The sequence below is a fragment of the Peromyscus californicus genome, unplaced genomic scaffold (assembly GCF_007827085.1).
Source record: "Peromyscus californicus insignis strain IS unplaced genomic scaffold, ASM782708v3 Scaffold_10__1_contigs__length_136768540, whole genome shotgun sequence".
Classification (NCBI taxonomy): domain Eukaryota; kingdom Metazoa; phylum Chordata; class Mammalia; order Rodentia; family Cricetidae; genus Peromyscus; species Peromyscus californicus.
Window position 1 is genome coordinate 1,823,674 of NW_026294391.1, and position 25,203 is coordinate 1,848,876.

General features: G+C 41.6%; 1 protein-coding gene and 1 pseudogene across 1 annotated transcript in view; one reads left to right on the forward strand and one right to left on the reverse strand.

The window, feature by feature from the left end:
- Rp2 (RP2 activator of ARL3 GTPase) overlaps positions 1-6,779 on the reverse strand; it is a 46,504-nt gene extending 39,725 nt beyond the window's left edge. The window contains exon 1 of the mRNA XM_052733961.1: positions 6,507-6,779. Coding sequence (XP_052589921.1) covers positions 6,507-6,608 — 102 coding nt within the window. The 5' untranslated portion in view covers positions 6,609-6,779. The remainder of the gene's footprint in view (positions 1-6,506) is intronic.
- An 8,979-nt stretch (positions 6,780-15,758) lies between these two features.
- On the forward strand, positions 15,759-16,296 carry LOC128114266 (PRELI domain-containing protein 2-like; annotated as a pseudogene).
- The last annotated feature ends 8,907 nt before the right edge of the window (positions 16,297-25,203 follow it).

Here is a 25,203-nt window from a genome sequence, read left to right on the forward strand (position 1 = left end):
CCCAAGGATGTTCTTTGGCTTCCATAGGCACATACATGTGTATATGCACCCACACACATGTACCAGCACATACATACACATGTATATGTGCCAAAATAGATAAAACTAGAAATACAGAAGACCTGAACCCACAACAAATAAGCTCAAATTATACATCTAATAAGAGTAAAATCACCTTGTCCATAAGCATACAGTGAAAAATGTATAAATGAAATTGGGGGATTGGAATGATGGCTTAGTAGTTAAGAGCTTGTTGCTCCTGAAGAGGACCTAGGTATGATTCCTAGCTCCCACATGGCAACTCACAGCTGTCTATAACTCCAGTTCCAAGGGATCCAACACCTTCCTTGGGCACCAGGAATGCACGTGGTACACAGACATGCATGCAAGCAAAACACGTATATACATAAAATAAATGCATTTAAATTTCTTCTTAAAAATGAAGCTGGGTGTCGTGGCACACACCTATAATCTCAGCACTTGGGAAGCTAATGCAGATATGAGTTCAGATCCTCAGAATTCACATAAAGCCATACATGGCAACACACATGTGTAATCTCAAAACAAGAGACAGGAGGATCCCTGGGAGTTCACAGGCCAAGCAGCCTGGCCTATGCAGCATCAAACAACAAAAGACACTGTCCCAAATGAGGTGGAAAGCCAGCACTGACACTCAAGGTTGTCCTCTGATCTTCACAAGCACACCAAGTTATGTGTGGGCCCACACCACGGTTAAACAAGTTGACACCCACACCCATATACACACACACCCCTATATAAGTCATTACTAGGAGTTAAGATTTCTAGTTGCAAATACCAACATAAAATCTATTGCTAAATTACTGAGCTATTTTCTTAGAAGGCTTGAGTGTGCTGTGGACTTATGTTCATGTCTCCTCCATTTTTAATGCTACTGGGGATTGAACTCTGGGGATCACTGAGCTGTACCTCCAGCCTGTCTCCCCAAATTTCAACATGGAAGCTCTAGCCTTCAATATCATGGTATTTGGAGGTGGGGCCTTTAAGAAGTAATTAGAGGCCTTCATAATAGGATTACTGATCTTATAAGATGTGGGAAAAGGAGAATGCTGGAGCTGGAGAGTATATAGAGGAAAAGTCAATAAAAGGACACAGCAAAAAGAGAGCTATCTAAAGCCAAGAAGAGAGCCCTCACTAGACAATAAATCTGCCAGCATCTTGATCTTGTGAGTCTCGGGCTCTAGAACTCCAAGAAATAGCCTTGTTGAAGCCATCCAGAATATGGTAATTTGTTATGGCAGCCTAGCATAGTTGACTCCAAATAAAAAAGCCTTTTAATCTCTGTATGTTCACCAGCACTTTCCTCTATGTGGAGTCAGGGGACATGACTGTGCTTCCCTTCTGATGTATCTTCTTATAAGATCACTAATCCTGTAGGATCAAAATTCCACCCTTATGAACTTATGTAACCTTATTTATTTCTTTAGTGGCCCTAACTCCAAATATAAGGGGACTTAAGCCTTCCATAATTTTTGATTAATACTCATTCTATAACAGCTCCCGATGTTGATGAGTTCAATGTAATTTACTATTCTTAGTTTTCCCCTAGACATTCCATTTTTTACTAGCTCATGAGAAATTAATCCTAAAGATTAATTATAGCTAAAGATTCTATAGGTAACTTTACAGTATAAAATTATTTGGATTGTCAACCAATATTCAAAGGCGTATCTTAGGATTTGTGTTACTATATTTTCTCAGAAATTTCTAAAAGTTCTTCAAAACAAAAATTAATCTGAAGTTCAGAACCTTAATAATTTTGTAAAAGTTACTAGTTCTTAAAATATCTAAAATTATAAGCATTCATAGGTTGTAATCTAAAGTATTTTAACACAAGAGCCTTGATGAAGTGACCATAGTTTATATTTATATTTATTACCTATAGCTCATGCTGGCCTCAAACTTACGATGTAGCAGAAGCTGGAGTTAATCTGATATTAGTACCAACAGATATTAAGTATTATTTTCCTAACAGAAAACAACAGTGAACATTTTATTCCTTTACAGAGCAGCAAGCAAAATTTTCATTAAATTTCATTTCCATAGTTAACTTCAGTAATGATATTCTAAGATATAGTAATGGAATTTGTTCAATTTAATGGAAATCCAGTTTACAAAAAAAGGGGTCTTGTTAAAAAACAGCTCTTAACAGATAATTATTTAAGTTTTAATATGTACATTAAATGTTTTCTCTTAGATCTTAAAATATATGTAATGAAGGGCTGGTGAGATAGCTCAGTCATTAAGAGTTCATGCAGAGGTCCTAAGTTCCCAGCACATATGTCAGGTAGTTCATAACTGAATGAAACTTCAGCTCCAGAGGATCTGATTCTGCTCTATACAGGCACCACACTCATGTGTACAAACCCACACTCAGATACTCACATATACATATAATTGTCAAATAAAAAATCTTATATATGTAATGAAAACTGAAATCAGAAACAGTGATTTTGGGGAAAACGATGTAGCATCTACTAGTCTCACAGGAGTCACTGATCCTTGGAGCTGTTGGCCTTGTGAAGAAGCCCAGACTACACGTGGAGAGTGCTTGGCCTTCAGTCTCAGTTGAGCTCCCAACTGAATGGCTATTATCAACCTGACAGCCAGCTTTGGGGTTAAGGCATCCTGAAGGCGATCCTTCAGTCCCTACTCAAGTTGCCATAGTTGATGCCATATAGAGTTGACCCTGCTTAGCTCTACACAAAGGGCAGAGTCATAAACAAAATCAGTATTTGCCAGTGTTTGAAGGTATTAAGTTTGGAATGGTTTAGTTCACATCAATGGACAACTAAATTATCTCATATACTTAGAAGATGATGAAAATAGCATCTAGCTTCCTACCCACTTCACATACTTCTTTTTAGCAGGTCACCCATCCAACCTCTGAAGGTTCTAACATAGATATTGGTTCCCCACAAAGTCACCCCTTCTAGTGATGAAAATTCTGATCTCTTTTAAGTTATGCTCAAAGGATATCTCTGGAGATTATCATTACTGTCTAATGTCTCTTCTTAAAAAAATTAATATCTCTTCTTCAGGATAGACTCTCATCTTGCTAAATTGTGCAGAACTCTTTAGCACTAGCCAACTTTATAGCTAAGAAACCTGAAATGCACAAATTGGCTGCTTTACCCAAAGTTGCACAGCAGACACTTGAATTTCTGGTCTAAGGCTTTGGCTTTAATAAGTACTATTTCTGATGAGACAAATACAACTGCGTTCTTCATACTGAAATCACAATTTTCATACTTAGGTCATCATTTAGAGAACCATTTTTGTCTTTCTAAGGAGTCAAGATCTCAGTCTCACAATGACCACACTCACACAGGGCAGCCTGAAACCCAGAACTCACAAGCACCGATCTTCCTGAGTTGCTAGAATTATTGGTGTGTACCACCATGTCTGGCCAAGAGAACTAGTTCTTATTTCTATTATTTAGGAGTTTTAGCATGAATAACTGGAAATTGAAAACTACTTTTCTGTGCCATTCATCCTCACCTCATTTTTGCTTCAGTATTTCCTGTTTTCACTCTAAAGAGATAGTAAACTCTTGGAGGGCAAGAATAATAATTTCGGCTCTTCCTTAGTGTTTGAATACATATACATCGAATAATTTGCTTAGCTATTGAATGCAGCATACAAATAATAAGGAGAAAAGCATTTCTTTCCAAATGATTTAAACAGAGACCTTGCAATCCAAAAATATTTCTCATCATGTCAGTGTAGTAACTATGTAGTAAGCCTTTTTTCCTGTTTCAAAGTCAGCAGCAGTGGAAAATGAATTTCTTCCACTGTTGACTGCAGTATGTAAGTTGCCATGACACTGCTTAGTCTCCAAACATTCTTTCTAATTGAGACAATTTCTCCTTGCTTCAATCCCTCAAGGCTGACCCAATTACCCAACACAAAACACAAAACCCATGGGGTGCCTGTCAACTCTTATTATACAACCTAACAAAATTTTAAACATCACTTTTCAATGGTAAGGAAATTACAGGCAACTCATTTTTAAAAAAGTCTTACAGGTTGATTAATAGTTTGATCTAACTTTAAACCACATAGGCTTATACTCCACAACATTATGAAAACATAATGCATCTCAGTTATTTCTGTAGGCTGTGTATTTATATTCAATTCCTTCTAGTAAAAAACTAAAAGTTTCAAGAGCTAGTAAGACCAGGCTCAGAAAAAGGATACTGGAGGGCTGGAGGCACAGCAGGGGTAGAGTGCCTGACTAGCATTCTGTGTTCTAGTCCTAGCATCACAAAAGAGATTTGAACTTATAATATACATACCCAGAAGCATAAGCTGATTTTACATATCCAGTAACATCTCTTACATCTCTATAACTACAAAACCTAGTAATGTTCTCAAAAAAGGGTTCCTTTAGTATTGTTTACATATAATGTGTATGTATGTATATGTGTAAGCATGTACAAATATACAAATACAACCTGCTGAGTCTGTTTTTACTGTTTGTGTGTATATGGTTTCAGGGCTGACCACTTTGTATTGGATAAAAATATGTAAAAAATAAAAATAAAAAATTTAAATGTTCATTTACTTCAGAAAGTTTAATGCATGATCATGTAGTGGGGGAGGGGGCACATAGATGTTAGTATCCACTATGCTATTTTTTTCAGTACTTTTACTTAGACAAAGAGCACAAGAAAAAGAAATCACAAAACACATCCACACGAAAAATCCCAACTACCAGGGGGTGGTAACACAAGCCCATAATTTCAGTACTCAGTAGACTGAGGCAGGTGGATTGCCAGAAGTTCAAGGTCAGCCTGGGCTATATAATGTGTAACAGGCTAGCCAGAGGTACATATCGAACTATTGTCTCTAACCAGAATTGGTGATGCATGCTTGCAATTCCAGCAATCAGAATATGGAGGCAGGAGTGTCAGTCATTCAAGGCTATTGGAATTACATGAGACCTTGTCTCAAAATAGTAGTTAGTAGAAGTTAGCTGTAAGACAATTATTGTGAAAAAGTGAGCTATAGTCAACCAAGACTACCACAAAAATGTAAAGCACACTTTTAGTTTTAGCCTGTGACCTTGAAACAAAAAGCTAAAAAAACAACTCTCTGGAGCAGGAAGTTCAAGCTTAAAGAGCATTCATTGTTTAGCTAGGGATGCCACTCAGTGGTAGAATGCTTGCCTAGCATAGTTCAATCCCCAGCACTGGGGATAAAAATTTAAACAGCACTGTTAGAAATCCCAAGGTTGTCAAAAATGAGTATTTCAAAATCCACCCACCAAATAACTTTGATAGGTACAATCTTCTCATAAAACAGAAAATAGACCACTTTCCTATATGACAAAATACTGCTATAAGAGAAGAGGAACAAAAGGCCACATGGCCCAAAAAGGGTTTCAGAGTCAAAGGCAAGCTGAGCCTGAGAATTCCACCAAAATCTTCCATTTTTTAAAAGCTAACACTTTGAAAATCTAGTTTATATGAATACCTACATTCTGCTGGTGATTTGAAATGCTTCAGGATGCTTCATTATACCAAAACGTTAATAACAGACCTACTATAAAGTTTTTTTTTTGTTTGTTTGTTTTTTTGTTTTTTTTTTTTTTGGTCAAAGGTGTTGCATTAAGCAATAGTTAACCGATACCCATTTTAAAAAGATCCACATTTTATTTGGGAAACCAAAATAATAGATGTCTATCAAAGTGTTTTACTAAGCAACTATACTAGGCAGAAATGAAGAACTATGTAGAAAGAGGAACGAACCATTGTGAAATGTATGCCTAAAAGTGTGTTTTGTGCAAGATTAGGGGACTTTTTCAAACCGTTTTGGGTTCAAGTTATATATGAGATAAAAATAAGGGCGTTTTCATTCATATAAAGCAACAATAATAAACTACTTCCTGGTTTATGTTGGGTACTTTCACCTTACACAATACATTCCAAGACTGCCTCAATTTTCATTATTCCTTTCTGGTAAACGGAAGAGAAGGGAGAGCAAAGGTGGACATGAAACAGTCCATTTAGTAACTGAGAAACACCAAGAGGCACCAAAAACGATTTGTCAGGAGGGGCAGACAAAAGAGAAACAGCTCAGGAACACAAGCCGCGGAAAAGATGAGAATCAGTCTGGTGTGTGTAATTCGACCAAACCCCTTTGGCCCCTGCTGGTGAAATGAGCTGATTGGAGATCCAGCACCCTCCCAGCTCTTTCCCTCCCCGGAGTTCATCCTGGGATGGGAAGTCAGGGTGCAGAGCCAAGGGAGAGGCTCTGGGGGTCTGGCTAGGCAGACCACCAACTCCTTTGAGCCCTTCACAGTCCGCCCCCAAAGTCCTGCGACCGGACTTTAGTTCCCTGAGCGCGCGAGAGAAAGGCAGTTGTGGGCCACCCGCCTCGCTGTCCCGTTCTCGCAGTCAGCTCCTTCGCGACCCCCCGAGGGGCAGTCGGGGAAGACTGTAGGGGAGCCCCCAAAACATCACCTTCTCCCGCTGGTCCCAGCTGTACAGCTTGGGCTGCTCCTCCTCTCCCTCAGCCCTCGACTCCTTCTCACTCTTCCGTCTCTTAGAGAAGCAGCAGCCCATGGCGTCGGCCAAAGGGTCTCGCTAGTGAACCCCACGCACTCGGACACCTCCCAGAGGGTGGCGCAAACCCAGGGAGACTCGGCCAGCAGCTCCCCGGACACCGCCCAGGAGAGCAGTCCAGCCGCCCACAACCCTCAGCACTCCCGCCAGGCCCAACACCCTTCTCCTTTTTTCCACCCCTCGGTCGCCGTGACAACCTATCGCAAGCCAATAAGCGGTCAGCAGTCACTGAGCCAATCAAAGTCCCGCAAGCTGCTCTGCACCTATGAGCTCAGACCGAAGTACTTACTCACCAATCCAAGCCTGGCGCCTACGTCAGTGACCGAGCTAGCGACGGTGGTGCACTCTCAGAGGCCCAGCCCCCAGGTCTATCCTGCCCCGCCCCCAGCTCCGCCCCTCCGGGAACTCGGCTGTGCTAGCTGGCTGATATCGGGTCGGGCTATCCTGTGTCCCTTTCCCCTAACGTGGTGCTCAAGTTTCCAAAGTTTCTAAATTCTAAGCTCTGGAGGGGATGCCATGTGGAATAGTAGGCTTGTTTTATGACCTAAATCTCGAGAGAAAAAGAATTCTTCATAAGAAGCCCTGAATTTGTAAGACCTAAAATTTGTGTCCTTCACTCCTCCCTTCAGCACACTTCTCAATAGGCCTCACAAGCTTCTGGTCAAGTCGTGCATGCCTGGTGTCTGTGGGTTAAGAGAAGGCTCAAATCTGGTTATTGATAATTGTAAGCCACCAAGTGAATGCTGGGGACCGAACCTCTGCAAGAGGAGCAAGTGCTTCTAACCACTGAGTCATCTCTCCAACCCCTTGAGAGTTTTCTAAAAACTTCTACTTATCTCTCCAAAACTGGATATTTATCTAGTAAAATAACCGAGTATTGTTTCCTTACTAGAACAGTGAATTTGAGAGCAAAATGATATCGTAAAGGGGCATGTATCTTTGAATTTCTCAGCCTACGTGCTCAATAAAATGTTTAGCAAGTGATTGCATGCATCTAATGACAGAAGCACATGTAACCTTTCCTCTATATCTTTCCAAAGAAAGTGACCCAGTTGTAGCGGTGGTGGAGACATGTGGAGTTACCACAAAGGGATTTTTTGAACTCAAGCAGTACATAGCCTATTAGAGAATATAAACCCTGCCATATAAACAATCAGATCTGTTCAAAGCAAATGGTACAAAGTTTGCCTGGATATAGGATATACACAATTATGTTTGTTGTATTTGAGTGGACTTTTAGTACAATACAAATGTATTGCTTTCATAATAGGTAAGTTGATTTCTCTGAGGTATAGTATTTCATCATCATGATAGGACATCTAATGCAGATCAGTTATTTCAAATTTGTTTATCTTTTTATTTTATCACACCTATCACATTTAATGTGGATTCTAAATGAGCCTCTGACTTAATTTGGGCATTAAGATTGTTCCCCATGTCATTTCCTGTCCTTTTTGCGCAATCAGGAAGAAACATACAGTGCTTAAGAATTGTAAATGACTGGAAATTTAAGTTCCAGATCTTGGTCAGTAAAGATTGTTCATTACACCTTTTTTCTTTAGTGTCAGTTTAAAGTTCTATGTGAGGATAGTTTTGGATTAGAGCCTTGCTGCTGGTTTATATTCATAGAATAGCAAAACTTTGATCACTGCATAGTACAGGATAAGAAGCCAAGATCCAGAGATGAATCTGTGACCACGATGACAGTAATTGAGCAGGTACTAGAAAAACCCAGAATCTGTGTTGTCTGGAGCCTTTTCCTGTCTTTATATTGTTCCTCTCTAATTCGTCAGAGATAAAGAAATAGAGGTGCAGGGGCTGGAGAGGTGGCTCAGTGGTTAAGAACACCGGCTGCTCTTCCAGAGGACCTGGGTTCAATCCCCAACACTCACATGTCCGCTCACAACTGTCTGTAACTTCAGTTCCAGAGGATCCAACACCCTCACACAGACATATATGCAGGCAAAACACCAATGCACATAAAATACAAATAAATACATTATTTTAAAATAAAGAAATAGGGATGCATGTGCCTCAGCCTTCTGGTGCCTATGGGAGCTCTGTCCCTCAGGGACAATGTTCTACATGAAGATACTACTAAATAAAACTATTTTAGAGAAATAATTTCTAAAACTCATTGCTTTGAAATATGTGTGCATGAGAAACTCAAACCTGAAACAAAACCCAAATCAATCTGTAATTTTTTCAGAGACCCTAAAATAAAACTGAAAGTTAAGGCTCCTCTCTATTAACTCTCAGCCCATTGTCAGTCTAACCCCAAATCATATTAAACTAAAATTAAATTGAAATTATACAAGTTGTAGCTGAGTGTGGTGATATGTTTCCAGCACTTGAGAGGTAGAAGCAGGGGGAAGTTCAAGACCAGCCTGGGCTACTTGAGGCACTGTCTCCTCCTTTCCACATGGCCCTCCACCCACCCAAGAAAACCCAGGAAAAAGCTAATAAATAAAGGTAGGATTAGTGACCTCTCTCTCTCTCTCTCTCTCTCTCTCTCTCTCTCTCTCTCTCTCTCTCTCTCTCTCTCTCTCTCCCCCCCCTCTCTCCCTCTCTCTCCTCTCTATCTCTTTTTCTTCAAAGGTACTAGGAATTGAACCTAAGGCCTTGCACATGCCAGGCAAAGTGTTCTACCCCCAAGCTATATCTTCAGCACCTCCCTATACCTTTAGAAAATGCTTTAAATTTTGAGACAGGGTCTGGCTAAATTGCCTAGTAACCCAGACAGTCCTTAAACTGAGTCCTCATGCCTTGCCACCCAAGTAGCTGGGATTACAGGCCTTTGTCACCAGGCCTGTGTCTCTCTTTCTTTTATTTTTTTCTCCCTGTCTCTCTTTAGCTCCTCCCACCATGAATTTTCATAAAGATTTTTATTTTGCAAACCAGCTCTGTACTTACTAATAAGCATATACATAGCTGCCAACTGCCATCCTACCTTGAGTCCTTCTGGCTCTTCTGTCCTAGTGTACAATGAGCTCCTTATACGTTAATTCAAATTCTGAAGGGAGATAGCCAGACAAATTTCTGGCCATTTAATTGTCTATAGATTGATGTGCACACATGTTCTGATTGCTGCAATGGCAGGAATGGGTTACATATTATAAAAGTACGTGGTGAACAAGTCCTGGAAAGATATGTACTAGGCATAGGCATAAGTTCAATTACTCTTTCTGCCTGGACCCTTCCCACTATTTATACTCCTGTTTTTCTTTCTGTGGAAAGCTTCACTTTGTGTTTAGTTTTATATACATGTTCATCTGTATTACAATGTTGAGTTGTGACTTTATGCCTGACCTTTATGCCTAAGCTTGAGTGATAGTTCTGGTTCTCCTATGTCTTGACCACAGAAGTGACATAGTTACTTCCCAGAAGACAGATTTGAAGCTATATATATATTGGTTTTTCGAGACAGGGTTTCTCTGTGTAGTTTTGGTGCCTGTCCTGGAACTCACTCTGTAGACCAGACTGACTTCGAACTCACAGAGATCCACCTGTCTCTGCCTCCCGAGTGCTGGGATTAAAGGTGTGCACCACCACTGCCTGGCTGAAGCCATATATTTTTACAGCATGAATGAGTCAATAATTCTAACAATGTTAGCTGAAAAATTCCCCATGTTGGCCAGACATGTCCTTGTTCATCTGCACCCACCTGAGGGGACACACTTCACATCAAATGAAAGAGGAAGGAAGAGGAGGAGCATTTCAGTTATTGATTGATAACTTAATGACTTGTAATTGCTTAAACACTGCTAGTTTTTCTCATGAATCTGCATTTTAGGCAGGAATTGACAGCAGCAACTTAACGTTGATCCATAGTACATCTATAGCCTAAGCTGGGCTAGCTTTAATAGTCAGAAAGCTGGTCACAAATCACTCTATATGAAATCTCAGGGGCTTTCTTCACCATCTCCTCAGTATAGTGGTACTCCATATGTTGTGCTCGGTCTCCAAAAGTGAATGATCAAGAGACCAAGGCAAATGCTATAAAGCCATGTATGGCTTCACCCCAAAAGCCACACATCACTCCCACTGAATTCAGTTGGCCACCTGAGGCCCACTGTGACTCATGAAGACTAAACAAAAACAATAAGATCTTGGTGTCATCTCAGAGGCTGGCTACTGCAGTGAGAGTCAGTTCTGCTAATGTTTAAGTATTGAAGAAGAGGATTAGGTTTCTGAAAAAAAAATTTACATGTGCAGGTGACTTTTGGAGCCAACATTTCTTTTCACACTTTAACTCTCAAACAATTCTTTTGGATCTTCTTTCTTATTGACCCGTTTCGGTTATTTTTAAAAGCACTAAAAATTGTGTGTTGGGACTAGAAAGACTGCTCAATGGGTAAAGTCCTTGCTGTGCAAGCTTCAGTATCCATGTTAAAAGATACTAGGAAGCAGAGACTGGAGGACCTTGGGGTGGGGGGCAGTGCTCATTGGCAATCATTGAGCTCCAGGTTCAGTGAGAGATATTAAGGTGTAGGGCTAGTGTGATGGCTCTGAAGGTAAAGGAGCCCATCACCAAGACCAATGAACTGACTTTGATCCTTGGTACCCACACGGTGGAAGGAGAATACTGACTCCCAAAAACTGTCCTCTGACCTCAACATCTGCACCATGAAACATGTACACCCAAACACATACACGGAGCACAACCAGAATGAATAAATAAAATATAAGAATAATAGGGTGGAAAGCAATTGAGGAAGACACCGAACATTCACCTCTGGCTACCACATGCATACACACATGTGCAAACACACACAGAACACATGCATATATACACAATAAATAAATAAAAGAAAATTTGGCCTGGGAAGATGTTTCAGTGGGTAAAATTATTTCTATGCAAGTATGAGGACAGGAATTTGGATTCCCAGCACCCATGTAAAACACCAAGTGGACATGGTGGATTGTCTATAATCTCAGGACTCAAGGGGAGAACACAAGGAATACCTGGGGCAAGTTTTCTAGCTAGACTAGCCAAATTGAGTCACTGAACTCTGTTCAGTGGGAGCTTATGCCTTAATATGTAAGGTAGAGAGTGATTGAGGAAGACACTTAATGTCAGCCCCTGATCTACACACACACACACACACACACACACACACACACACACACACACACACACACATATACACAGAGAGACTGAGATAGAGATAGAGAGGGAGGAGAAGAAAAAAGAAGGAGAAAAGAAGGAGGAGGAGGAGGAAGAGGAGAAGTAATTATGTTATAAAGACTATATTTTTTTCAACAGGTGGTGGTGACCTTGAATCCCAGCACTTGGGAGGCAGGGAAGATATAGGCAGATGGATCTATGTGAGTTCAAGGCCAGCCTGGTCTACAGAGTGAGTTCCAGAACATCCAGGGCTACACAGAGAAGCCCTGTCTCGAAAAATAAAAACAAAAAAAAAAAGAAAGAAAAGAAACTATATTTTATTTTTAAAATTCTAAATTAGAGCAACACCTCTATGCCATGTCATGCTGCTGAGGTGGGTGGAAGTCAACGGATTGCAACCCAAGCTTTCTAGCCCAGGCTTGCAAGAGGACTCCAGTGACACCTCAGCACCGACCAGAAGCCAGCCCTGCACCAGAGGCACCAGAGGGTTGGGCACTATTATGATCTTGGTGATGAGGAAGCATGATGGACTAAGTGAGACAAAGAGACCTACATGCAGGCCTGGAACGTCTGCCCTGGACTCTGAGGAGAAAACTCGGACCCACTCAGTACCTTACGGCACCAGGCAGACAGGCACTACTATGGTAAGCAAATGTATGATATGGTATGGGGAGAGAGAGAGAGACAGAGACAGAGACAGAGACAGAGACAGAGACAGAGAGACACAGAGAATGGTTCATGTCCTGTGGACAGAGGCATATCTGAAGAGGAGAAAGATATGAGGAGTGAGCTGAGATGGGTGCCACCCAGGGCCATGGTGATGTTTGGGCCTGGGATGTTGCTGGGGCCCATGTCTGAGTTCAGGCTCTGATGCAGCCATGGTCTCTGTTGATGTCTGTCCGTGGCTCCTGATACTACCAAAGGCAGTGAGGATAGGGCTGCACAGAGTTGGCCCCACCCCTCACTGACTGCAGTACTAGGGAGAACTGGTCCTGCCCCTCACTGAAGGACTCAGCAGAGAGGGTTCTACACCTCACCTGGGCAGCACAATAGAGCTGACCCTGTTTGTAGGGGCATGGGCAAACTGGCCCTGAGGGCATGAGAATGGGAAAGTGTGGGAGATCAGCTGGCAGACTGACTCCCACATTTTACCTCAGTGTACTCTTGAGGAGTGAGAGATAGATTTAGATAGAAAGATAGAGGGGAGAGAAACAGATAGAAACACAGGATAGCCTCAGGAGGGCCTGGATCCTAATCCACCAGCCCCTGCTGTCTCTTCTAAAGGGCTATTTATAGGAATGTCAAGGGGTGGAGCAAAAGACCTCCCCCTAGCTCAGCCAAGTGCAGACCCTTTCCAATCACCTGGTAGGTAACCACACACGTGGTCAAGCAATGCAGCTCTGCTGGATAAAGTAAGCTCAGATCGCACTAGGAACTTTTGTGGGCCTCCACAGGAGAGTCCCTCTCATATGTCATGTGGTGGCATGAGTGAGGGAAAAATGCCCTCCTCCCCTCACCCCTTGCAACAGATGGGGGACCTGACCCAACTCCTCACCAGCTGCAGCACTCTGGAGGATAGGCCCTGTGCCTCACCGGGACAGCACAACAAAGCTGACCCTGTAAACAGGGGTGCAAGTGAGCCAGTCTTAAGGATGTGAGAGGGGCATAGCTGGTACTGTCTTCCTCATCTGTGATGTGGTGGTGGGATCCAGAGAAAGATGCTCTCTTCCCTTGCCCTACCATCTCCAGCTGACAAGGGAGCTGAACTTGCTCTTTACCAGCTGCAACACTGGGGAGAACGGGCCCTGCAATTTGTCTGGGCAGTACAGCAGAGCTGACCCTGTTGGCAGAGGTGTGGGTGAGCCAGCCCCGAAGTTGTGAGCGCAGGAGAGTTGTCCCCACTACTTGTCTGTCATGTGGCCCCGCTCCTCTCCTGGGAGGCATAGTGGAGCTGACTCTGTTGGCAGAGGCACGGGTGAGCTGGCCCTGAGGGTGTGAGAGTGGGATAGCTAGCCACACCCCCTCATCTGCCATGTGGTGGAGAGGGCTAGGGAAAGATGACCTCCCCTCCTTTCCCCTGCTACCTGTGGTGGGCAAGGGAGCTGACCCTCACCCTTACCAGCTGCAGGACTCAGGAAAGTGGGCCCTGTATCTCTCCTGGGCAGCACAGCAGAGCTGACCCTATCCACAGGGGGTTTGGGTGAACCGACCGGAGAACGTGAGCATGGGAGATCTGGCACCATCCCTCATCTGCCATGTGGTGGTGTGGGCTGGGTAAGAGATGCCCTCCCCACCACTCCCATACCCCGCAGCCTGCGGCGGGTGAGAGAGCTGGCCCTGAAATTATAAGAGCGGGAGAGCTGTCTCTGCTCCTTACCAAACTGCAACACTCGAGAGAGTGGCCCCTGCACCTCACCTGGGCAACCCAGTGGAGTTGACCCTGAGGACACGAAAGCAGGAGAACTGGCCTCACCCCCTGCTCATTGCTGCAAGGGGTGCAATCCTGGAGAGCTCACCCTGGTGGTGAGGAATGGGGATAACTGGTGGACTGATCAACCCTGCAACTACCCAGACCCAGAACCAGGGTTATTAGTTGGCCCACCCCAACGTCCACCCCATCTGTGATCTGCTGGAGCATGTGAAGGGGCCAGTCCTGCAGACCCAAAGCTGCAGGATTTCCATGACACAGGGCAACAAGACGATATCCAAGAGGAGTCCCAGTGAGGTCCCAGCATGGATAGTGTAGCAGAAACCAGAGGCCTCGAACCAGTACAATGGCTCTTTGCAATGAACACTTGCAAGTAAAGATATATGGACAAAGGGTTTACTACGTGACTCACTGTGTCACACTACAGCTTCCATGATGAGATTTTTTTCCTTTTTTTTATCTTAAACTTTATTTTTTGAGGGGAGCTGCAAGGGCAGAGGGTTGATATGAAGGGACAGGGAAATGAATAGGATTGAGATGCATGATATGAAAGACACAAATAATAAATAAGAAGAAAGTTTAAAAAATTCTAAATTATTTTATTTATTATTATTATTATTTATTGTGGGGAGGAACAAGCATATGTGTGCCATGGCACATGTATGGAATTAAGAAGACAACTTTCAGTGGTCAGTTTTCTTTATCCTCCACCAGGTGGGCTCCAGGAATTGGACTGAAGTCATCAAGGTTGTATGGCAAGTGCTCTTACCTGTTGAGCCATCTCACCTGTGACCAAACTATATTTTCCAACTTTTCTTACATAGGATACCTCATCTACTGTTGTTGGTGGGAGTCATTATTTAGACCAAGTGAAAAATACTTTTCTATCAATGATCTGACTATCCAGCCAGATTTTTCACTGTGTGAGTGTAGCCTGTATTCAACTGTTCTATTGCTACAAAGAGACACTATGACCAAGGCAATTTATAAAAGAAAGCATCTAATTAGGGGCCTGCTTACAGTTTCAGAAGTTTAGTCTATGATCATCATGGTGGGGAGTGTAGTAGCAGGAAGGCAGGCATGGTTCTGGAGCGGTAATTGAAAGCTTACATCTTGATCCTATGCATCAGGCAGAGAGAGGGGGAGGGAGGGAGGGAGGGAGGGAGGGAGGGAGGGAGGGAGAGAGAGAGAGAGAGAGAGAGAGAGAGAGAGAGAGAGAGAGAGAGAGAGAGAGAGAAGAGGGAGAAGGAGGGAGAGAAACTGGACTTGGCATGGGCTTTTGAAAGCTCCAAATCCAACCCCAGTGACACACTTCCTCCAACAAGGCCATACCTCCTAATCCTTAGTAAACAGTCCACCCCCTGGGAACCAAACATTCAAATGTATGACTGTATAGGGATCATTCTTATTCAAACCACCACATAATTATAGCAACTTTTTACACTGAAGTAGTTCCAGGGGCTGGAGAGATAGCTCAGTTGGTAAAGTGCTTGCCAAACAAACATGGGGACCTTGAGTTTGCTCCCCAGAATTTCCATAAAAATACGGATGTAGGGCTGGAGCTCAGTGAAGCACCTGGAGGCAGGTGCATGACATGGGGGTCACCATGGACATTCACCAGGTGTTCCAGTACCCCTTCAAGCATGTGGTCATTTGTTTCCCCCAAAAGTATCCCAACCCCATGGATAAAAATGTCATCTCTGTAAAAATTTGTGGCAGAAAAGAAAGATGAATTAACAGGATTCATCTATAGAAAGATGATTGATATCTGTCAGAATTTGGTTCCAGAAATTTTAAGAAAGGTGAGTATTTTAAGTTACCTGATATCCAACCAGAAGAGAAACCATGTCTCAGTCCTCAGGAAAGGAACATGACTATACGAAGTCACTGCCTCACATGGACACATTATACATCCATGAGGGAAGAGTCTGTCTTTTGGGAAAGTGCAAAATCCAAATTTGACAGAGTTCATTCAGAGGGACAGAATTTCAATCACAGGGACTGAATTTCTCAACTGTATTTTGGAAACTTTTGTGAGTGCCTTATTAAGCCAGGGAGCCAAGAAGAGAATTAGAACAATGGAGATGCTGCTAAAGGACCAGTGTTGTGCCCTCCCCCCCTTAGTGGAATAAAGAATCATCAGGAAGCTGCCTCTGTGTCTACTCTTTTTTGAGACTCACTACTTGGCTGCAGCATCATAGGTATAATTACTGGATGCAAGTTTCAGGACACAGAGTCAGTGGCTTAGAAAAGCACAAACCTTTCTGCCAGAGCATATATTGACACTCCACTTTGGAACTTGCTTCAAATAATGGGACTCATAGAGATGAGACCTTTCAGCTGGAATTTTATGACATGGTCTCTTTACAATCTTATGAATAAAGGGAAAAAACACAATCAGATGATAATTTTAAAAATCTGGATGTAGTGGTGCACATGTGCAATCCTGGTGCCAAAGAAGTGAACATCTCTGGGGCTTGCTGGACAGCCAACCTAGCCTAATCAGGGATCCCCAGGTCCTGGTGAAAGACATTGTCTAAAAACACAAGGTAAATGGATCATGACGAATGACACTCAAGGTTGGCCTCTGACCTCCACATGCACACACAAAGACACCCCCCATGTATGTGTGTGCGCGCGCGCGCGCACACACACACACACACACACACACACACACACACACACACACACACACTAGTTTCTGGCCAGGCATAGTGGCACATATCTTTAATTCCAGCACTTGGGAGGCAGAGACAGGTGGCTCTCTGTGAATTCAAGGCCAGCTTGGTCTATGTAGTAAGCTCCAGGACAGTCTGAGCTACATAAGAGAGAGACCTGATTCCCCTTCCCCTCAGCAAAGTTAGTTTCTGGGCTAAAAACATAATCTAATAGAATTTCCACTTTCCAAATATTCACTTCAATGCTTTTCAAGAAAAGGACAAAAATAAAACCATAAAGCAAATCAGAATGTGTTAGAAAATCTGTTTTTTAATTGAAAATAGATTCTTATCTCATATAATACATCCTGACCACAGTTTTGCCTCCCTTCACTCCTCTCAGCTCCTTCCCCCCACTACCCCTCACCATTCAGATCCACTCCCCTCAGATCAGGCCTCTAGGATACAACAACCAAACACAACAAAATAAAATACAATAAGACAAGGCAACAGCCCTCACAATGAAACTGGACAAGGCAATCCAACACGAGGAAAAGAGTCCCAAGAGCAGGCAAAACAGTCAAAGACACACCCACTTCCACAGTCCGGAGTCCCACAAAAATAAGAAGCTAATAACCATAACATATATGCAGAGGACCTGGTGCAGAACCCATGAAGGCTCTGTGCTTGCCACTCCAGTCTCTATGAGTCCATATGAGCCCTGTTTAGTTGATTCTATGGGCCATGTTCTCCTAGTGCCCTCCATCGCCTCTAAATTCTACAGTCTTTCTGTCTCCTCTTCAGCGGGATTCCCTGAGACTCCAAGGGGAGGGACTCGATGGAGACCTCCAATATAGACAGACTCTCTTTCCTCATAATGTCTGGCTGTGGGTCTCTGCATCTGCTCCCATATGCTGCTGGAGGAAGCCATTCTGATGATAACTGGACAAGGCACAGATCTATGAGTATAGCAAAATATCATTAGGAATCATTTCATTGATTTTTTTTAATCAGGCATAGGCCTCAAGTTAAATCATACATTAGTTAGCCACTCCCACAAGTTCTGTGCCACCATTGCCCTAGCATATTTTATAGGCAGGAAAGACTGTAGGTGGACAGTTTTGTAGCTGGGTTGGTGTCCAGGTTTCTCTTTCAGTAGCCTGCAGAGTACCTTCCCACACAAAGAACTAGAACTTGGGGTTGAAGACTCCCTGGAGGCCCCAGTTCTACCTCTCCACATTCAATGAGCTGTGTCGATGTTGTCCATGGCAATGGGGCCCTGCTGTCAGTTTTTGGAGAGCAACCCTCTCTCCTAGCATCAAGACTGGGTTGTTTGGGGATCTTCTGGACCTCCCTTGGCCAACAACTCAACTGAATGCAATCCAATCCTGCCCCTGGAAGCCTTTCCTGGCTACAAGAGAGGGCAGTTCAGAATTCATATCTCCCATTATTAGGAGTCCTCACTAGGATCACCCTCATAGATTCCAGGAAGTTTCCACTGTACTGCATTTCCACACCCTCTAGCCCCCCCCAAATTCCAGCAATCTATCCCCATGCTCTCTCCTTCTATCCCACTCTCCATCTGATCTCTTACACTCCTATCCCCAATAGCCCTCAGTCCACCCAAAATGTATTCAATTTCCCCTTCCCAGGGAGATCTATGTGTCCCTCCCCCAACACTCCTCTTTGCCTAACCACTCCAGGTCTATGGACTGTAGCTTGGTTATCATTTGCTTAATGGCTAATAACTACTTATAAGTGAACACATACTGTATTTGTCCTTCTGGGTCTGGATTACCTCACTCAAGATGATTTTTTTCTAGTTCTATCCCTTTGCCTGATGATGTCATTTTTTAACAGCTGAGCAAAGCCACATTGTATAAATACATACCATATTTTCTTTGTTCATTCTTCAGTTGAGGGACATCTAGATTGTTTCCACTTTCTGGCTATTATGTAGAAAGCTGCTATAAACATACTTCAGTAAATATCCTTATGGTAGGATGGAGTATCTTTTGGGTATATGCCCAAGAGTAGTATAGCTGGGTCTTGAAAGTATATTGATTCTCAATTGTAGAAGTAACCAACCATCTTATTAAATAAGAAACACAGAGCCAATACAGAGATAAAAGCCAAGAGGTCAGAGCAATAGTTAAGAGCTAAAAACCTTACCCTTCACTATCATGGTGGTCCTACCTCTCTGAAAGAGAGCTACTTCCTGTGTCTGTCTTTTTTTTTTTTAATATAGAGTTTCCGTTCTGCCTTCTCATTGGTTGTAAACCCAACCACATGACCTTCTAGTCACTGCCTGTCTGTACAGACCTCCAGGTCTTCTATGGTTTGTATTGAGATTAAAGGCGTGTGTCTCCATTGCTGGCTGTATCCTTGAACACACAGAGATCTACCCAGCTCTGCCTACCAAGTGCTGGGATTAAAGGAGTGCACCACCACCGCCCAGCTTTCGCTATGGCTTGCCAATAGCTCTGACCCCCGGGCAACTTTATTTATTAACATACAAGTCACATTTCAGTACAAATAAAAATATCACCATACTCAATTTTATGAGGAACTGCCAGATTGATTTCCAAAGTGGTTGTACAAGTTTGCAGTCCCACCAGCAATGCTCCACATCCTCGCCAGCATGAGATGTCACTTGTGTTGTTGATCTTAGCTATTCTGACAGGTAAAATGGAATCTCAAAGTAATTTTTATTTACATTTTCCTGATGGCTAAGGATGTTGAACATTTTTTTTAAAGATTTATTTATTTTATGTATATGAATGCTCTATCTGCATGTACAATTTATGCCAGAAGAGGGCATTAGATTCCACTAGAGATGGTTGTGAGCCACCATGTGGTTGCTGGGAACTGAACTTAGGACCTTTGGAAGACCAGTGCTCTTAACCACTGAGCCATCTCTCCAGCCCTGTGTTGAACATTTCTTTTAAGTGTTTCTCAGTCCTTTGATATTCCTCTATTGAAAAGTCTCCTTATATCTGTATCCAATTTTTAAATTGGATTATTTGTTTTTTTGATATCTAGTTTCTTGAGTTATTTTTTTATTTTGAATATTATCTGTCTGATGGATGTGGAGTTGGTAAAAATCTTTTCCTATTCTATAGCCTGCTGTTTTATCCAATTGATGGACACTTTGCCTTACAGAAGACTTTCAGTTTCATGAGGTCCCATTTACTAATTGTTGATCTTAGTGACTGTGATATCAGTGTTCTGTTCAGAAAGTCATCTCCTGTTCAAATGTGTTTATGGCTATTCCCTGCCTTCTTGTATAAGGTTCAGTGTGTCTGGTTTTATGTTGAGGTCTTTGATCCACTTGGACTTGAGTTTTGTACAGGATGATTAATATGAATCCATTTGCATGCTTCTTTATGCAGATATCCAGTTTGACCAGCACCATTTGTTGAAGATGCTTTCTTTTTCCAGTGTGTATTTCTGGCTTCTTTATCAGAAATCAGGCATCCATAGGTGTGTGGATTTATGTCTGAGTCTTCAATTCCATTGATCAAAGTGTCTGTTTTATGCCAATACCATGCTGTTTTTATTACTATAACTCTGTAGTACAACTTGAAATCAGGGATGGTGAGAACTCCAGCAGTTCTTTTATTGTTCAGGATTGTTTTAGCTATCCTGTTTTTTTTTTTTTTAATTTTTACATAGGAAGTTGAGAATTGTTCTCTCAAGGTCTGTAAAAATTATGTTAGAATTTTGATGGGAATTGCATTGAATCTGTAGATTGCAGGATAGCCATTTTTACTATGTTAGTCCTACCAATCCATGAGCATTGGAGATCTTTTCATCTTCTGATATCTTCTTCAATTTCCTTCTTCAAAGACTTGAAGTTTTTGTCATACAAGTCTTTCACTTGCTTCTTAAGAGTTACCCCAAGGTATTATTAGAGGCATTTGTGCATAGGAGGGTGACTGATTTTTTTTAAGTAACTCTTGTATCCAGCCACCTCACTAAAGTATTTATCAGCTGCAGGAGTTCCCTGGTAGAGTTTTTTTGGGTTGCTTTTGTATACTATCATATCATCTGCAAATAATGATACTTTGACTTCTTTTTTTTTCCAATTTGTATCCCCTTGATCTCCTTCAGTTGTCTTATTGCTCTAGCTAAAACATCAAGTACTGTATTGAATAGATATACCAAATTGGAAAATCTAAAAGAAATGGATAATTTTTGCAATAGGTACCACTTTCTGAAGTTAAATCACAATCACATAAGCAATTTAAATAGACCTATAATCACTAGTAAAATAGAAGTAGTCCTTAAAATTCTTCCAACCAAAAAAAGTAGACAACCTTGTCTTGTTCCTGATTTTAGTGGAATTGCTTTGAATTTCTCTCCATGTAATTAGCTGTTGGCTATAGGTTTGCTGTAAACTGTCTTTATTATGTTTAGGTATGCCACTTTTATCCCTAATATCCCCAAGACTTTTTATCATAAAGGGGTGTTGATTTTTTCAAAGGCTATTTCAGCATCTAATGAGATGATCATATGATTTTCTTCTTTCAGTTTGTTTATGTGGTGGATTACATTGACTTGTTTTCATGCATTGAAATTATCCCTGAATATCTGGGATGAAGCCTACTTGATCATGGTGGATGATACTTTTGATGTGTTCTTGGAGTCAGTTTGCAAGTATTTTGTTGAGTATTTTCATGTAATGTTCATAAGGGAAATTGGTTTGTAATTGTCTTTTTTGGTTGAGTGTTTATGTGGTTTGGGTACCAGGGTAACTGTGGCCTCATAAAATGAATTTGGCAGTTTTCCCTATGTTTCTATTTTGTAGTATTGGCACTAGCTTTTCTTTGAAAGTCTGATAGACTTATGCACCAACACTACCTGTTCCTGGGCATTTTGCACGTGTGTGTGTGGGGGGGTGTTGGGAGAATTTTAATGACTGCTTCTATTTAACTAGCAGTTATAGATCTATTTAAATTGCTTATCTGATCTTGATTTAACTTTAGTAAGTGGTACCTATTGCAAAAATTATCCATTTCTTTTACATTATCCAATTTGATAGTGTACAGGTTTTCATGTCCTTTTAATTCTCTGGATTTCCTCAGTGTCTGTTGTTATGTCCCCCTTTTTGTTTCTGATTTTTGTTAATTTGGATATTCTCTCTCCATCTTTTAGTTAATTTGGATAAGGGTTTGTATCCATTGAGCAGTCAGTTGTGATTCTAATAGGTCTGCCTTTATATGTTACTTGACCTTTTTCCTTTGCAGATTTTAATATTCTTCTTTTGTTCTGTATGCTTAGTATTTTGATTATTATGTATTGAAGGGACTTTCTTATCTGGTACAATCTATTTGGTGTTCTGTGTGCTTCCTCTATAATATTCCTATTATTCTTAGGTTTTGTCTTTTCGTAGTGGTCCAGATTTCCTGGATGTTTTGTGTCAGGAATTTTTCAAATTTAACATTTTCTTTGACCAACGTATCAATTTCCTTTATCATATCTTCAATGCCTGAGATTCTCTCTTCCATCTCTTGTATTCTGTTGGTGAAGCTGCCTCTGTAGTTTCTGTTTGAATTTCTAAATTTCCCATTTCCAGAATTCCCTCAATTTGCATTTTCCTTATTGCTTCTACTTCCATTTCAGTTCTTGAATAGTTTTATTCATTTCCTTCAACTGTTTGTATTTTGTAGGCTTTCTTTAAGGGGTTTATTTATTTCCTCCAATTGTTTATGTTTTCCTTGCTTTCTTTACAGTATTTATTCATCTCCTCCAATTTTTGGTTTGTTTTTTCTTTGATTTCCTTAAGGGATTTATTCATTTCCTCTTTGAGGATCTCTATAATCTTCTCATAGTTGGTTTTAAGGTCTTTTTCTTGTGCTTCAGCTGTGTTGGAATATTCGGGTCCTGCTGTGGTAGGATAGCTGGGCTCTAGTGGATATATACTGCCCTGGTTGTTGTTTATTGTGTTCTTATGTTGGCATCCAGGCATCTGGGTTTGGGGTGATTATAGTTCTAGGTGCTGATTTCTGGGTCTTTATTTGCTGGGTGAGTGTTTTGTTCCTTGGTTTCTGTTTCCTCTCTGGATTTTCAGAGTGTGTTGCCCGTTTTCTTGCCCTGCTCAATTGGTGTGTTCACAGGGAATGCTTGCTGGTGTTGGAGGCTGGGATACTGTAGTGGGTAGCCATTCCAGCTTTGATCTGGAAGTTCCAACCCCCATTGAGACTGTCACGCCTACAAGGCGGGGCCAAGGGAGGCACCTGGAGACCCGAGATCTGGATCGGTCAGCGCTCTCTCTGTGCCGGGACCCTGGACGGTGGAGGTGGGCCAAGCAGAGCTCCAGAGAACACCGCTAGACTGCAATACACCTTCCCCAGACCCTGCGACCTACCTATCCCTTAATTTGTAAGTTACACCATTAAATAAATCTCCTTTTAACTACGTGGAGTGGCCTTAATAATTTCACCAATAGGATACAGTGAGTGGGGGGAGGGAGGCCAGGAAGGAATGGTCTGTGGGATCTGCAGGAGTTATGGAGAGGGGAGAAGGGAGGTTCCAGCTGGTGTTCTGTTGCTGCCTTAGGGATGAACCTGAAGGTTTGGGTCTGCTAGGGGAATAGAGAAAGCAGAGAAGGTCTGCTGTCAGGCTGCCTGGTCTTCTGGCAGGCATGACCTATAGTTGAGCAGGGGGTGTCCACCAGAGCGCAAAAATCTGTTTTTATCCTTAGGAAGAATTTACTTTATATAAAAAAGGAGAGATCTGCTTCCCATTTCATTCAAGCTATAAATGATTTAGCTTCCTCTTTCTACGTGTATTAGTCAGGGTTCTCTAGAATCACAGAACTTATGGAATGAATCTCCCTGTCCCCCTTTATATATATATATATATATATATATATATATATATATATATATATATATATATATATATATATATATATGTGGAATTTATTGGAATGACTTAGAAGCTGTACTCCAGCTAATCCAACAATGGCTAGCTGTGAATGGAAAGTCCAAGAATCTAGTAGTTGCTGTCTCACAAGCCACAGTGTCTCAGCTGGTCTTCTGTATGTATTGGGACGAATAGGTTCCAATGCCAGTGAAGGAATGGATGTGCTAGTAAGGCAAGGGGAAGCAGACAAAGAGTAAAACCTTCCTTCTTCCATGTCCTCATATAGGCTTCCAGTAGATGGTGTGGCCCAGATTAAAGGTGTGTCTTCTTGCCTTAAAAGTCAGGACTAGAAGTGGATTCACTTACTTCAAACCAAGCAGAAAATCTTTCAAACATGTGCCCTCCATTTCTGGACTGTAGTTCATTCCAGATATAGTCAATTTGACAACTAATAGTAACCATCACACCATGTATACTAAAATAAGTTTTCATCTGACACCTAGAAGATCCCAATTCACATGATTGTCACCCATAAACAGTTATACAATTTCAACATAATTTCAAAATAGTACGTGGTGGGGGTAATAATTGAATAAAATAACTGATGTCACAATACAAAAGCTTTAGCAAAGTTATAATAGTCAAATGTAGCACATACCCATAATCCCATCACTTAGAAGACTGAGGCAGGAGTCTCAGGTCTAGTTCAACCTGGACGACATAGTGAGTTCAGACTGTCTTTAAAAAATTATATCTAATAACAATTCCAAAACCTTACAAAAGAAAAATGTTAACATCACGTACATAGCCAATAATTAAGCAGACCCAGTAATCGCTGGTGCTTATAAAACTTAAAAAAAAATTGTTTACTCTCCTTACCTCTCCTTTGGTTTCCAACAAAGTAAATAAATGCCAGGGCTTATCCTAGACAAAAATCTTCCCTCAGAGTTTTTCTGTTAGGTAAAATTGTTTGGTACAATTTTCACTTCCCCTCCTCCCCACCACAAAACCCAGCTGCACAGCACATTCTCAGACAAGGATGCACATATGAGTCAGGAAGGGAAGTGTCTCAAGCACTTCTATCAGGCATTCCTTGATTCTTGTGATGCTGAGAATGGCATCAAATCAACAATAACTCACTCAAAGACAGGAAGAAATTCAAGATTTATATATTCTGAAGTTTCTGTAATATGTATCATGCCTTTCAAAGGAAATTAGTACAAAATTATTAACATAAAGTAGCCAGGGCCTTTCCAAGAGTATATGCAAGATTCATGCAAATGAAAGACTCTAAAGCTTAAATTTCATTAGCTGTACTATAAAACTGCCCGTCTAGCCAGGCATGGTGATACACACCTTTAATCCCAGCACTTGGAAGGCAGAAGCAGATAGATCTCTGTGAGTCTGAGACTAGCCTGATCTACAAAGCAAGTTCCAGGTTATGCAGCTAGGACTACATAGTAAGATCCTGTCTTAAAAAAATTGGGGTTGGAGAGATGGCTTAGTTATTAA